The 16,786-nt window shown below is 37.2% G+C and overlaps 3 protein-coding genes and 1 long non-coding RNA gene across 4 annotated transcripts; all 4 read left to right on the forward strand.

Annotated features, from left to right (window-relative positions):
- Positions 1-43: 43 nt before the first annotated feature.
- LOC116303923 (uncharacterized) lies at positions 44-4,019 on the forward strand. Its single transcript, XR_016121394.1, has 2 exons — positions 44-142; positions 3,586-4,019. It is a non-coding gene; the product is annotated as an uncharacterized LOC116303923 (long non-coding RNA).
- A 608-nt stretch (positions 4,020-4,627) lies between these two features.
- Positions 4,628-9,635, forward strand: LOC116300944 (cyclic GMP-AMP synthase-like receptor 1). The gene is made up of 4 exons (XM_089038303.1): positions 4,628-4,955; positions 5,710-5,866; positions 7,032-7,198; positions 8,004-9,635. Exons 1-4 carry the CDS (start codon positions 4,655-4,657, stop codon positions 8,504-8,506), a joined length of 1,128 nt encoding a protein of 375 aa, XP_088894429.1. The 5' UTR covers positions 4,628-4,654; the 3' UTR covers positions 8,507-9,635.
- An 813-nt stretch (positions 9,636-10,448) lies between these two features.
- LOC148906788 (uncharacterized) lies at positions 10,449-11,618 on the forward strand. Its single transcript, XM_089038126.1, has one exon. The coding sequence runs from the start codon at positions 10,449-10,451 to the stop codon at positions 11,616-11,618; it is 1,170 nt and encodes a 389-aa protein (XP_088894252.1).
- Positions 11,619-11,645: 27 nt separating this feature from the next.
- Positions 11,646-14,529, forward strand: LOC148906789 (uncharacterized). The gene is made up of 3 exons (XM_089038127.1): positions 11,646-11,653; positions 11,710-13,210; positions 13,318-14,529. The coding sequence occupies exons 1-3, from the start codon at positions 11,646-11,648 to the stop codon at positions 14,503-14,505; spliced, it is 2,697 nt and encodes an 898-aa protein (XP_088894253.1). The 3' UTR covers positions 14,506-14,529.
- The last annotated feature ends 2,257 nt before the right edge of the window (positions 14,530-16,786 follow it).

The raw sequence follows: 16,786 nt of genomic DNA on the forward strand, positions 1-16,786 counted from the left end.
TGCATCGTTAAAGATGTACTGGAGTCAAAAAAATCCGGTCTCGTAGTCAGTTTTGGAAAAGAATGGTTTACCTTTCAGAATATGATTCCTTCGTTTCTTCCCCTTGCATCTGATCAGCTTTCCATCAAGCTGAAAGATAAAGGTAAGTCTTACTAACATAATAACACAACCCTCAAAAATTCGACAAATAAAACGGAATTTTTTTCAATAATGAGCAATAATGGCAAAAAGCAGCAAAACTAGACTTCCGTATGAGTTTTGATATTAATTTTCGTTTTGGGTTAACACTCAAAACCTTTTTTAAACAGTTAGAAACTGATGTACTATGATAAAATGCCTGTTTGAAGCGGTATTTTCAATTGTGCAAAGATGTTTTGTTGCATTTGTTGCTTTTTTATAGAAAATATATGCAAATGAAGGCCTAAACCTCATTTTTGATTCAAATTGTTCCCTTGGGTTTACACTTTGATTCCACTTTCATCGGTCATCTTCACTTCCAAACAATCTAAACTTTCTGAATAACAATATTTTTAGCCTTGTACGACAGCTTTCCTTCAATTAAACAGTTTTTGGCGCTCACTGCTTGAATACGAAAATAATTCTCTCTTAAGTTTGTCATCGACATGTTCAGATCGAAAGAGGAAAAGTGAAAGCGAAAGTACTCTTTTCCGCCTGAAAAGAAAAAAAAGTGGTATTAAAATGAGATCTAAATTTTAAAATCTATAGTATCTTAATGATATATGTTATATCAGACTTAGGTAAGAGGTCAAAACAATTGTCCGCAGTAGGGACCCGATTTAGGGTGGTGGGGTATTGCCCGCCACCACTTACCTTTTCATGGATGGGGGTGGGGGGTATATGCCGGTACCCACCACCTCCATACACCAGTCTATTTCACATAATTTTCTTAGCTTAATATTTTTTCTCTGGTTCGATGGCAGAGGTCACGTGTGCGTGTGCGGGGGGGGGGGGGGGGGGGGAGAGTTTATTGACAGCTTCAGTCATCAACCATCTTTTACATTCGATCCGCGTTCAAATGTAATTTGCGCTTTTTTTTGTCACATAAGCTTTATACAACTCAAAACACGAGTCAGGAGGGTCATACGTCATGATTGACTATTGTTTTGGTAAAACAACGTATGCATTACGAAAAAGGTTATAAAGATTGACTATTTTGCAAGCATAATCCGAGATGAGCAATCAGGAGAATAGGAGAACGTCTTGTAATGAATCAAATAACAAATCGAAGTAGACTGACTCTGAGCACTAGAGGTTATCCACATCCTGCGCGAAAACTGAATGAAAATATTCTGAAGTTTTATTAAATGTCTAAATTTTATTGATCCTTGTGTTATTGAACACCATGTAGGCTTTATACAAAGACAAGCAAATTGTAGCTATTCGTGTTAAATTATGATAAAAGGAGCAGTTTACAGTGCAAGGCGAAAATTGATGTAATAATCAAGAAATACAAGATGTTCAATGTTTCATTTCTAAAAACGTACTTATTTGAGCCCACCATATCTATGCAGTCGCTGAACGTAACAGCAAAAAAAAAAAAAAAAAAAAAAAAAGGACGAAACGGTTTGAGAATCATTTCGGTATTTTAAATAACAAATCATGACAGAGATACCAAACATACTCTCTCCCTCGGCGGGTTAGTTGAGATTTACAAATGTGGTTAGATTACAAGCAGTACAATCTGATTGACAAATGTAATCATTGGGGTCTCTCTGATTATACGGCAACTGGTTGTGATTGGCTAAAATGACTTTCGCCGGAACCATCTACTGATTGAGGATTTCCAGGAACATGTCAAACTATTGAGTACCATCGCAATGCATCGAAGGCGTATGACTACTTTATAGTATAATGTCCTCTTCTGGAAATGACGAAAACTTGCAGGATTCAATCTTTGAGTCCAAAAGGTTGCGCATCTTCTTAGCAATACAATATTTTTTCCGTTCCAAACTACTAGTAGTGTATTCTCAAACGCTAACAAGGAAATCTGTTAACATTTGGTCAGCTACGATTTCAAGCTCACGCCCCCTCATGTGAGCCCATACAAATTGTTTCAAAAACACGGTTTTTGGATCTTTTTTCAAAATAATGACTATCTAGGCAAAAAACAGAAGTGGATTCAGTTAATTCAACTATTCACGGACTGTATTATATGGATTAGATTGAATTCTATTGAAAAAAAAACACCTTTCTTTTTGAGTTGAATGTACGCTATTGGACGTATTTTACAAGAGAAAATGCATGACATAACCGGGGTCAAGCTAGAAAATCGTCTCTATTTGAAATAAATCAGAACCCGTCAAAAAAACAGAAGTGGATTTGAAAACCCCGGGCTTTTCTGAACATTTTGGTATATAATTCATAGGAATTTGTTAAAATTTAGAACCGTATTTTTGCTGATTTTATAAGCTCATACTATCTGTTGACCTATACATTCGCCTCTTATAGTTTCTTAGGTTTCGTAACCTTGAAAACACGCTAACTACTAGTTCGCGAAGAACAGAAGATTTACGCGTCATTTAGGATGGTAATACCATAGTTGAATTCTGTTCAAAAAAGGTTTCATTTTGCTTTTCTTTGAGGGTCATTCGGAAGTATGGGCTGAAAATAATTTTTCATCTATCTATTTTATCGTTTTCTTTATTTTTTGAAAAAAAAAGCGCTTGGGAAAGAACTTTCTCACTTAGAACTTAGAACCTACTTGTTTGAGCTTCGTAGAACGCCACTTTTGCTCCTGCCCGCAGTGTGGACAATTAATGAAGAAAAACTATCGTCATTTGTAATTTAGCTTTAAGAACGAAAAAGCAATGACTTAAACACTAGACACTTTAAAGATTATACAGTCATCAGCTGAATATCAAGTCATAAAACATGAATCAAGCTCCACTTGTTGTTTAACAGATACGAATTCGAAAATGCGAACATTCAAATTATACGAAGGAAAAGCATGTACAATAAAATATTGTTTCAGTTTTTGCAAGCGTGCTTAAAAATAATTAAAAATGCGCGCCCTTGAGTAGCACACGTGCACTAGTTTACCCGTCACGGCTCGCCTATTTCTTTGACTAATTAGACTTAGGCAACCAATAGCACAAAGTTAGTAATTAGTTAGCTAGCTATCTATTTCACGGGTATATTATTTGCACTCTATAAAATACAATCAATACTCGACCTTTCTAACCTAATAAACTTCAAATATGGTATCTCTATATGCCTCACAATGATTTTCGGACATGCAATATGTATGTGTGATTTTATGTTAGCAAAATATATTAACAGTTTTTTTTTTGTCTTCGTTTATCACAAAGCTACTTTCTTCTTTACCAGTATAATATAATATCAATACGATAATGGCCCTAACTTTTTATCATATGAACTCTTAAATTTATTAGTTAGGACCATTCGGCCTACATTTAATCTATTCAAACATAAATTATTATAACAATATTGTAAGTATTTCATGGAAGGTAGAAATAATATATATATTGTATTGTATTATGGTATTAGCTTATCATCCAAAATCTTCTACTGGACACTTACTTGAAAAAACACTCTCTTCCATAGAAGAAAAAGTTGAAAAAGGAAAAAAATTGAGCTAATAAGCTTTCATCTAAAAGAAACAAGGGGTCAGGCAATGGCAACAATGTCAGTTCGAGGCCTACGTCTTTTTGAAGCTGGAGAACCCGTATCCGACGATGACGATGATATCGATGAAAGTGATAGTAACGAAACTAAACTGTCTTGGGAGAAACATGGAGCAGTGACAGGGGCAGTGACAGTTTGGTAATAAGTGAAAGTGAAGACAGTGACGAGCAATTTGAACCATTGCCAGCAACAAAACAATACACCACAAGATGTGGAAGAAGCGCTACCAGTTTTGCATTTCCTAATTAAATGTTGTGTTAAACATTTGTCCAATGACATTTTTTAAATAGCAAGCACACCTAATTGTATTGAAATTTTATCTGTTATTATTAAAATCCAGGAGTTCCAAGTAACAGTTTTTCATAGCATTTTTTTCCAGGAAAAAATTGCTGAACCCCCTACTTTGTTTCATTTTCGCTAACCCCCCCTAACTTGGATAAGGGAAAAATAATGCCCCCCTCAAAATCATCATAGCCCCCATGAACCCTCCCTAATACCTATGATATTTAGAGAGAATAAGAGAAAAATATCAATCGGAGGATCCATAGTAAAATAATTAAATATGGGAGTCGTTTTACATTAAACGTTTTAATTTATTCCCAGGTTTTACTAAACATTAGAAAGAGTATAAATAAGGGTTCATTTTGATATCAAAATCTTTCAGAAATTATAAATATTTTGTTAACAAAAACGTTTTTTCTAGCGCCACCAAAACAGTGCTTGAACGGTGTCGTAACCAGCCAACTACGGACCCAAAACTGACCCTCCCCCCTGAATTTTGTCGTAAAACTTTTTTTGCGCAAAAAATCATCCATTTTGTTAAATAGGACCCTAAACAAAGTTTATATACCAACTTTGAGCAAAATCCGTGAGGTCGACTGGACGGCCTATGTTTGAATCTTACAGAGTATGACTCTTTTAAAAGGGGTCTGGGTCGAGAAGAACATTTTTTACAGCAATAGTCATCAATGGTCATCAATGGTTAGTGATGAGCGTTACTAAAAAACATTTAAACGACTTCCATGACCGGGCTGTTACTATTAAAAATGTGGAACAAAAAGAAGATATCCACTTCTGGAGAGAACCAGTAATGGAGATCCTGGAAGAAGTAAAAAACAAAGATGATCGCTTCAAACTAAATGTAATCAATAGTGGAAGTTATTACGAAAAAACCAAAGTAATAGAGCCCAATGAATTCGATCTGATGCTGGAAATGGAAAAACTAAAACTTGGTCAATGCGATCCGTACGACAGCGATGAGGACAATCTTACTATGTATCTTCCGATTGGTGAGTTAAATATCGGATATTTTCATGAATAAATCCACCCCGCTGCTGCCTTCCACTCATGCATAATCTACGAAAAAGCCATACAAAAAATGAACGTCTTTCTACTGACATCATGCTCACATTAATCTATTTAGTAATTGCAGGAGTACAATTCCATTGCTCTAGCACAAATATACCTGAAAAATTACATCGTCTTGAATGTATGAGAAAGAAAACTGCATGACTGGCAGCTAGCTTGCCAGCGTGGTTTTCATGTTTTTGACACATTGTAATCTTTCATTTGGTAACAATAAAAAAAAATTCCCAGCTAAGTACTAAGCAGTTGATTTATAGAAAAAATTCAAATGTCTTTGTTTAGGGTCTTACCTTAAAGCTAGGTATAGTAACTTACCATTTACACTGTATTATATATATTTTAATATATATAATAAATTAGGATACACTTTAATATAATTCAGCGTTAAACTTAATAAAAAGAAGTACCCTCGTTTCAACCCAAGCCTTAACATACTTGATGTACATATACGTATACGTATGTAAACAAAATGCTATACCAGTATTGCAATTATACGTTAATGTCTGCCAAGCATGAATAACATAGACTTACAAATGATGTATTTATGTTTTTACTAAAATGAAAAAAATGCAATTTATTAGTGCTCCACTAAGTTGATCTGCTAATTTCAGCTATACCAATATATAATTATGTCCTTATTTAGTATCATTCTTTATTTTTAAATTTTGGTTATGCTAGGTTTCACTACAATAATGATTGACCAAGGAGAAGAATGTGAGTGGAGGAAGGATCAGTGTATTGCCAAGGAGGAACATCTTCTAAAGGCAACCAAAATCAAGGCTTTGTTTGCTAAATATGTTCGTGAGGCCATTAAAAAGCTTAACAATGTCTTTGTGTGAGTATATTATAAGCATGTCATAACCTTATTTAAGAAACACTCAACAGAGGCATGTCACTCAGGTTCTAAATTGCCATTTTATGGAATGAAACCATGCCAGAGACTTTAAAATTCTAGAAGTTTATTATATAAAAAGCTTTATTGATTAATTGGATAGAACCTGATGGTTTTCCTTATGGGAGGGGATGGGAGGAGGGGAGGAGAATATATTAGGGAGTAACAGGTCAGCTAAACTGAGAACTACCTCTGATCTTTAATTTCGACCTCCTCTTTTTGTATTTGATCATTGATGCTATTTTTACATTTTCCCTTGCTCATACATGCATGATTTTGGAACAGGTTACTGGTTGGCTGTCATCGTTTTCTCTTGCACACATGCATTGCCACACTCATCTTTATGTACCCAATCCATAATAATTAAGGAAGGCCATAGTAATTAGCTTAATAAAATTAGGCCAAATTTTTTTTGAGGGCCAGCTCCCAGGGGGGTGTGTAGGAGGGGAGAGGAGCTTGGTACTTGCATATTTAAGCTATACAGGGATGTGCTACCTAGGATATACAGCTGTAAACCTTTTTGCTTTGTAATTTTTGTCTCAATATATAGGTAATATTTTTTCCATAACATCAATAGGACGTTTGCATGATAGCATCATTGACCTCTACTACCAGACTCCCTTGCACACTTTCTTTTGTTTAGTTAATTAGCACCAATTGTCTTACTATTCTCATGAGGGAATACAAATTTAAATGAGAAAGAAAATTCGTGAGTCATCTTGGTAGGCTAGTGGCAGTCAAATGACGCCATCATGCAAACGATGAAGAAATTTTGATGAGTTTATCTCGAGTTGTGATATTTTCTAAAAAAGTTTTACCAAATATAGAGACAGCAAAACTATATCATTAGAAATGCTATATCAATGGGGAATTACAATTTATTTGTTCCAGCAGGCATGCAAACATGCAATCAAAGTGGTTATAATTGGGCTTTTAATTTGTTTAACATGGGCATGCAATCAACCGTTCTGAAGCCAAAAACCTTACCAGTTTAAAATGTAAGAAATACATATGGGCCAATGGGTTTAATTGGAGTGCCTTTGCAGAGAAAAAATGCATTTGTTACTCTATTTTCTCATATTTTCTCATTTTTTGATATTTTCTTTAGAGAAAGGCACAATATTAAAGAGATCAAAGTTAGATCACATGGACCAACAGTAACACTAGAAATCATCCATCTCAATGGCACTGTGTGTTGTATTGACTTGACGCTTGCAATCAAAGATGACACTTGGCCTGATGATGCTGATGAATGGGAAACCAGACCAAGAAAAGGTGAATTGAGTAACTTACAGTTACTGTATTAACATAAAAGTTTAATATTTTATAAAAATATATGTCAACATTATTTAGTTTAACAAACATGGTAATCTTTCCTGAAAATATGCCTACTATTCTGCTATTCTTCAGTGAGCATTTGAAAATTTTTGACTTTAATCAAGAGGGCATAAAAAATAAAAATGAATGAATGAATAAATGGATAAATGGATAGATGAATGGATGGATGGATGGAGGGAGGAAGGGAGGGAGGAAGGGAGGGAAGGGGGGAGGGAGGGATGGATGGATGAATGAATAAATGAATGAAAGAATGAAATTTGTCAAATCATGTTTTATGAAATAATAAAAATGGCCATTTCACAATTCAAAATAATAAATAAATGACTGATAAAAACGGTCCAATATCGTTTCACGAAATAATAAAAACAGTCATTTCACGTTTCACACCAAAATAACCCTTTACTATATATCTCCCAATAATCCCCGGCAGTTTTTAGTCAATTAATCAATTGATCAATCAGTAAATAAATAAATAATTTATTTATTGAATTCAACAAACAAACAAACAATGTAACCCCCACCCCCCCCCCCCCCCCACAATTTCAACTGATTTTGAAAATTGTACCCTTCCATTGCACATCTACTGCCCTCCCCCACCCCCCTCCCATTACGTTACTTGTGATTTTAATGCTTAAAAGGAATATGATTTGTTGACTACTATACCCTGAGGCAAAAATATTTGATTTTTGAGGTTTGACAAAACTACAACAGTTTTGTTAAGTTTGCTTCCTGACCTTTATAGGTTGGCCACCAAAAGAGTTGATTGATGCCATAGTTAAAGATGAATGTCATCTTGTTGGTAAAAGACCTAAACCAGCATCTGCCAAAGAAAGTGAATACCTCTGGAGGTACTCCTTCTCTGCTGCAGAGATGAAGCTTGTATTACAACTAGAGCCATGCTGGAAGAAGGTACTGCGTATTCTCAAAGCATTTCGTGAAGAGTATGTAACGCTGACTCCATTCACATCTTATCACCTGAAGACAATCATGTTGTATGAGAGAGAAGTAAATCCCGATTCATCTTTGTGGGCAGAAGATCAGTTAAACGTAAGATTTCGACGTGCTCTTGACACGTTAGTAAGTTGTCTATTGAACAAAAGGTGTCCTCATTACTTTATGAAAGATGTCAATCTGTTTGAGGAAAAGTTCAGTGACATACATTATGAAAAATTGATATCTCGAATAACTGATATCCAAAATGATCCTAATGCGTTTTTGGAAAAAGCAATAAAAAAAGTATCCTAATCATAAATACTTATTCAGCTAATTTATCCTTAATAGAAGAATCGTATGATACACACCTTGTGAATCGCTACCAGCTTTAGCACAGGGAACCCGGCTATATATTTTTTGCTTCTTTTAGAAAATTAACTTTGCTCTTTGTGGGTTTCCTGTGTTGTAATCAGTTTCCTTTTACATAAGCTGTAATCAGATCTGGGCGCTGTAATCAGATCGGCGCTGTAAACTGATAGCCAATTAAATTCAAATCAATAACCGTTGGTAACGCACTCTCTAGTAAACACTCAACTCTTTTGAGTGTTTACTACTGAAAGTGCGTTACACACCACAGGCATCCCATAAGAAACAAAACACCAACGGGCTGTCAGTTTACAGCGCCGATCTGATTACAGCGCGCAGATCTGATTACAGCTTATGTAAAAGGAAACTGATCACAACACAGGAAACCCACAAAGAGCAAAGTTAATTTTCTAAAAGAAGCAAAAAAAATATAGCCGGGTTCCCTGTGGCTTTAGTTGACCTTCAGAACAAACTCATGCTAGGTAGATCAACCAATCAGAATTGAGGATTCGACATCATATTTTGATTGGCATTTTTTTATGATTCTGCCAAGAGAACCCATGAACGAATTCTTCATTCTTGGCAGAATTCCATATCAATTGACAAATCTACTCAAACCCTGCGAGGAAAACTAACTAAAATTAGTTGAACCATATTTGCTTTTGGGGAATTCGGTCAACTAAGCTGGTACTCTGCTGATGCTATCATTTTTTTAAAAGTAATTTTAAATTTTAATTTAGTCTTAACTAGACGCCCTTTGTGGCATGAACTCGGGCTACCATAGTGTATTTGACGAAGTATAAGCACTTGGAGCCCCAGCCAAGTTTTTTGGTGTGGTTTGCATAATGATGGGAAACAGCAACTTCTCAAAGGAATACCATTGGTATTGGCATTTAAATTTGTAATATTACTGTTGTTTCTTTACTGATTATCATCTGCAGCTTTGCCAATCACTTCACTCTGTTCAGTGCAGGTTTGTGCATTAAAAGGATTTTCAGTAGCATTGCTTGGTATGCATGTCTCAGTTATACACACTCCTCTGAGTTCAAATAAACCTGTTAAATTGTCATATAAACTTTGGAAGTATTTCATTAAAGCATTAAAGTCATCAACATCAGTACCTTCAGGATGGGGGAGACCTGATGGATTACGAACATAAGAGTCAAATATCCTAAATCTCGCATTGCCATTACAGCAAATAGCTACTGTATTACGTTGAATAGTTAACAGGAATGACTGGTAATTTTCTCCAATTAAAATTTGCAAAGCATTACCTAAGGGCATGCACTAGAGTAAAGGAAATCGACAGTAGATGAAATATCATGAATATTACCAGTGCGTAACTTGGGCTGTATTCCATCTGGTAATTAGTTTCTAACACTGTTACCATTCAAGGTAATTCTGTCAAACGTAAAAAGTCTTGGTTGTGCATTAATCTTGACAGGACAGTATATAACTCATTCCCAGTACACATAATGCTTACTAAATCTGCTGAAGAACTTATTGAGTTCCTATGTTTATATATTAATGCACACAGTGACATGGCTATACACATTGACAACCAGCATTTGGCCCCGGCAAATAATACAATATTACCTTAAGTTGTGGAGTAGAAATTGGGATAAACATGGGATAAACTACATGAAGTACATTTTTGTAAACTTGGATTTGTTAACAGTGGAAGATAATAAATAAGCTTGGCATTCATTGCTCTCTTATGAAAGTTAAGAAGTGATTCTACCTCGCATTTGCATACAATCGAAGGTCACGTGAGATAGCAAGCATTGAGTATCCGAGCTCAGTGCGAGTTTGACGTCCGAGCGAACAGTCGGTAAATGAGAACTCGCGTTGAGTTTAATACCAATTATTGGAATTTTACTCTACAAAGATGGACAATACGGCCAAATCAACACTTCAGAAACCTCCAGAAGATGTGGATCTAGAATCTGACGTGGAAGGGGACGACCTGAACGAGCCTAAGAATCCTGTGGCCCACACGAGTATACAAGAAAGGACCTCCTCGAAGTCCAGCCACCAAAATACCACAGAGGGCAGTACTTCTGAGATAAAACTACTAACATCAGCCATTCTAAACTTAACTAAACATCTTACACAGAAAGAAGAGGCCCCTTCCGTGAAGGGAAAAGGGAAAGGTCCGGCTAAACGACAATCTACAGATGCCGAGAATCTTCCCGCCAAAAAATCTCGTCATGACGGCCATCGCTCCACGAGCGAAGGCAAATCATCCTCAGAAATTACAGGGGATGACAGCGACACAAATGAGCTCCTTAATGAGCTCTTGAAGCCAGGGCTGTCAGATGGCGAAAACGATTCAGATGACTCACTCGACGACACGCTCTCAGAGCTACAAAAAGAGTATGAGTCGGACGACCTTGTCGGGGCTAAGCTTCAAAACAAACAGCTAGCCAAACTAGTCGATAAAATGTTCAGGCATCGTATTCCTGACAAGGGCCTGAAAGACAAAATTGACCGTCAAGAGAGGCCGGAAAACTGCCAGAATGTTAAACCTACACGGGTGAACCAAGGCATCTGGCGTAAACTTGGTGAGTATACCAAGAAGAGAGATCTTCAGATGTATAAGATACAACAGGCCTTAGTAAAGGGGATAATACCAGTCGCACGCATGGCTGACCTGTCCATGACAGGACGTGTGGACAAAGAACAGCTGCAGGACATGAAGAAAATGGGCCTTGAGGCTTTATCACTATTAACTCATGTCAATTATGAAATAAACATGCAGCGAAAACAACTAATGAAAACAGACATAGGAAAAGACTATGCAGTCCTATGCTCTCCTCAGGTCCCTTTCTCAGATATGCTCTTTGGTGATGATCTCCAGAAACAGCTCAAAGATATAGGAGATGAAAATAAAATTGGAGCTAAATTCCAGACCAAAGGGCAACAGAACAACAACAGTGGTGGATCCTACAAATACTCTCAGAGGGGTTCAAAAAACTTCAGAGGCCAAGGCTACAGACCTTGGAGGAGGAAAGAAGCTCAGAAGGGCTCCAAAACACCACAACAACAATCCAAATAAACCTGAAATCACACCCAATTAGCTCTGATGAGCTGGTAAGTGCCACAAATTTTAAGGCAGGCAACATAACTAAATTTGTTCATAATTGGAGGCAAATCACCTCTGATATTAACATCCTTGAGATCATTACTGGCTATCATATAGCCTTTGACACTATTCCCTGTCAAACTGCAACACCTTTTGTTCAGTTTTCCAAGGGTGAAGAACAAATTATTGCCACAGAAATTGATAAACTCTTCAAAAAACAGGTTATTGAGAAAACTTCTCATTGTAAGGATGAATTCATCTCAACAATCTTTACAAGACCAAAGAAGGATGGATCTCACAGACTCATCCTAAATCTAAAAAAGCTCAATGAGCATGTTACCTACCATCATTTCAAGATGGAATCCTTACAATCTGCTACCCAGTTATTAAGACAAGGGTCTTGGATGGCAGTACTTGATCTCAAGGATGCATATTATTCAGTATCTGTAGCCCACAAACATAGAAAGTTCCTCAGATTTGTGTTCACAAACTCAGTTTATGAGTTCACCTGTCTGCCCAATGGGTTATCAAGTGCACCAAGAGTGTTCACTAAATTAATGAAACCAGTTTATGCATCACTTAGATCAAAAGGTAACCAGTTAGTAGGGTACATTGATGATATCCTGCTACTTGCTGACTCATCTGAGGTACTCAAAACACAAATAAGAGAGACAATGTGCTTGCTCACATCCCTGGGCTTCACTGTTCATGATACTAAGTCAGTAACAAACCCTACCCAAGAGGTTCAATTTTTGGGTTTTATCATAAATTCAATCAACATGCAAGTCTCCATGGTCCCAGAAAAAGCAAAGAAAATTAAAATTGCATGCAAAGCTCTGTTGAGTCATAAGGGGCGTGTACCCATAAGAGAGGTTGCCTCAGTAGTGGGACTTAAGGTGGCTTCCTTCCCAGGTGTCTATTATGGACCTTTATTCTACAGATCCCTAGAGAATGACAAGACGATTGCCTTAAAGTCTAATGGCTGGAACCTAGATGGTGGTATGACCATCTCACCCCTTGCCAGGGAGGATTTGAGATGGTGGATTTCAGATATTGACCACTGTCCCAATCCTGTAATCTTACAGCCACCTACCATAACTCTCAAAACTGATAGTTCCCTAAAGGGATGGGGTGGCATAATTGAGGGTTCTAAGTTATTAGCAAGGGGCAGATGGTCAGCTGAAGAAGCAAACCATCACATTAATTACCTAGAAATAAAAGCAATCTTTCTCTCACTCAAAGCACTCTGTGGACACCTGCGGGCAAAGGCCATTAAAATACTGTGTGACAATACTACAGCAGTATCATACCTTCAGCATATGGGAGGTACACATTCCCTTCAGTGCAATGAAATTACAAGGGAAATTATTCTTTGGTGTAGAGAAAGAGAATTAACATTATCCATATCCCATTTGCCAGGCAAACTCAACATAGAGGCGGACAGAGCTAGCCGAGATTTCCATAGCAATACTGAATGGTCTCTTGACTTAGTTTGCTTTCAGAGCCTGGCAGCTAAGTGGGGAATGCCTGAAGTGGATATGTTTGCTTCCAGATTGAATTATAAGGTTGAAAAATATATTGCCTGGAAGCCTGACCCAGGGGCAATAGCCATTGATGCATTTACTGTTGACTGGGCAAAATATCAACTGATATATTGTTTTCCCCCTTTTAGCCTGATAGGGAAAGTCCTTCAGTACATACAACTAAGCAAAGTTATGGCAATCTTGGTGGTCCCACAGTGGGAAACACAGTTCTGGTACCCACGCTTACTTCAAATGATGCAGGATCAGCCTGTCAAGATAAACAACCACAGCCAAACATTAACACTACCTTACAGCCCAAAGGAAGTGCACCCTCTGTATCCGAAACTAAAACTCATTGGCTGTCTTGTGTCAAGTCTGCCTTGACCAGCCAAGGAGTATTTGGTGAACCTCTTGACATTATATTGAAATCATGGAGAGAGGGAACTCATAAACAATACCAGACTTACATTTCATCTTGGGTTCAGTTCTGCAAAGATAACAATGTTAACCAGTTACACCCTGAACTACAACAGGTCCTAGACTTCCTGACTCAGCTCTCTAAGAGGATGAGCTACAGTGCTGTAGGAACAGCAAGAAGTGCACTCTCCACCTTCATTACAGTAGATGGTGTGAAAGTAGGAAGCCACCCTGTAGTCTCCAGGTTCATGTCTGGTTTGTTCAATATAAAACCTGCATTACCGAGATACTTAGAGAGCTGGGACCCACAACAAGTACTCACCTTTTTAAAGGATTTTCCAGTTGTTGAAGATTTATCTCTAAAGCTCCTAACATTGAAAACGGTAATGATAATGGCACTAATATCTGCTCAGAGAACTCAAACACTACAAAAGTTATCTCTTGATAGCATGACAGTAAAGCCTGATGAATACTCTTTCAGAATCACCTCATGCCTTAAACAGACAAGTGCAAGAGGTGGAAAGAACCGCCATCTGCATCCCATCGTATTTAAACGTTACAGTTCAGACAAAAGACTTTGTATTGTGACTCTGCTAAATGTATATATCACAAGAACAGCTGCCATTCGTAAGAATACCAGACAACTTCTGATTTGTCATGCAGAGCCTCATGGCCCAGCATCTAAAGACACTATATCTAGATGGTTAAAACAGACAATGAAGGCAGCTGGCATAAACACTGATATCTTTAAAAGCCACAGCACAAGATCAGCATCTACTTCAGCAGCTAAAGCAGCAGATGTCCCCATTCAGGACATAATGACCACTGCTGGGTGGAGATCAGACTCAGTGTTTGCAAAGTTTTATGACAGACCAATCTATAGAGAGAACAAATTTGCTGAAGCAGTTTTAACCAAATAACTGACTTTATTATTCTCTGAGATTCAGTCTAGATTTAGTATATCATACTCTAGCTTTCTAGGCTTTGGGTTATGACCTATGTATGTTCTAGTGGAACATAAAATACAATTTATACATGTTGCTGCTTGGGCTATGTGTGGTTGATTTTGGGAGCCTTTGAGCTTTAAAATCTCACGTGACCTTCGAGTGTATGCAAATGCGAGGTAGAATTGACAAATTAAACGAGACTTACCTAAGTCGAAGTTGGATTGAGATTCTACCGTAGCATATGCAGGAATGAGGAGGTCACATCCCACCCAAGCCCTATACTGTTGCCCATGATACTCTACACATAGAATATTTATTTTCAAAGTCCCCCAAAATCGCTTTAAAGACTGAGCTCGGATACTCAATGCTTGCTATCTCACGTGACCTCCTCATTCCTGCAAATGCTACGGTAGAATCTCAATCCAACTTCGACTTAGGTAAGTCTCGTTTAATTTTTCAATTTTCTAGACCCAAATGGTTCTTTCTTCGTCTGGGATAAGAAGCTGGGTTTCTCTAAACTTTCGATGATTACAAAGCAATGTATTCTAGATGACATAGGCACATTTTTCACGACATACTTACGAACCCTTTTCGTATTTTTCTGCTTTTGTGTAAAAGACCTGTGAGCTGTTTGACTGGAACTCTACTTGGTTCTTGACCACACGAAACAAAACGAGGCTTGTGCTCGACATGAGTAAGGAATTTAGCATAACGAGACCTGCATTCCTTTGATAAATATGATTCTTTATTGGGATGAACAAATACAGATAATTGTACAGCTTTTGCGAATATATCGCAGTTATGCCGTAAAGAGTTTGCCAAAGTCTTTGTTGACACCTTTATGAAATGTTGTACAACCAACACTGCTGAAATCATGCACAAGGAAACGATCAAACACTCGTAATAATAGCTGAACGAACGATAAACTACTGAAGGAACTGTTCAAAATTGCAAACAAAATAATAAACAAAAAACTTATCCTCACTGTTATTGATGTAAGTCCAAGAATTCTTGATTCTGGAAACGCATTTGTTATCTAGAGAGATTCCAATATGGCGTCCATGTTGCTTTCTCTCATCAGACCGCCGAGCAAACCGCAGACCGCCGAGCAGCGCAGGCTTACACATTTTCGACAGCTAATGGCAAGCCGATTGTAGCAATATTCAATCCTTTTACATTCATTTAATCAAATCTTGAATGTTCATTCAATGTAAAACTCTCAATAAATATATATTCAATTCAATCCTCAAGACAAACATATATGCAATCATTACTCAAAATTTCCCTTCAATCCAAACCTGAGCAAATTCACATTCAATCCAATCCTCAAGCGATATTCATGCATGATCCTTGAATACTTTGTTCAATATTCCTAGGGCGAGTCCCGTGATGTCCAAATGGTGTCATGTGACTCGATTTTCCCGCCGTTGTGTGACGGTAGTGTAGTGCATGTTAGGCCATGTCCACACGTATCCGGAAATTTTTGTATCCGCAATTTAATTTTTGCGGATACGAAAATGTTTGCGTCCACACTTAGCGTATTCGAATCGTTTTCGCCGTCCACACATATCCGTTTTCGGAAGAATTTGTGGATACGGACACAAAATTCCGGACACGTGTGGACGCAACCCGTATCCGCAAAAAAAAATCTGCGGATACACAAATTTGCGGATACGTGTGGACGGGGCCTTAGGTTGCTTGTAACATAAGCCTGTCCAGAGGTTGTCCCATGATTTGCCATATAAGTTTTAATAATATTATCCAACTCTTCGTATGGTAAACAATGAATAAAGTAGAATATTTGTAAAAGATGCATCTTTTAGTGACTTCATTTAGAAAAAAATCGTTCGACGATTTTTTGAATGCCACTTTCATCGATATTTTCTATCGCTTTTGACAACAAATGGGGTTATTTAGCTTCATAACAAAAAATCCATAACGTTAGAAAGAAAGTCACAATTTGATTCATACTCAATAAGGACAGTGTCTATATACCTACATTCTAGCTACTAAAAATATTGAATCCACTAAATTAAAGTCCCGATTTTGAGGGTATAAAGTTGAGACGCTGGAAATAATAGTAAAAGTCCATAAAAATATTCATCGCGTAGTATTTGGAAAACGCTCTCATACATTTTTTAAAATATTTCAATATGTTGGGTGCCTTGATGAATACTATCGACTGCTGCAAGTGACAGTTCAATTCTTCATAGCAGATGGCACCAATGAAATACAGGGAAGAAGAACTAAACTA

The sequence above is a fragment of the Actinia tenebrosa genome, unplaced genomic scaffold (genome assembly GCF_029948245.1).
Source record: "Actinia tenebrosa isolate PJP-AT-01 unplaced genomic scaffold, QUT_ActTen_1.0 PGA_scaffold5__44_contigs__length_20552954, whole genome shotgun sequence".
Classification (NCBI taxonomy): domain Eukaryota; kingdom Metazoa; phylum Cnidaria; class Anthozoa; order Actiniaria; family Actiniidae; genus Actinia; species Actinia tenebrosa.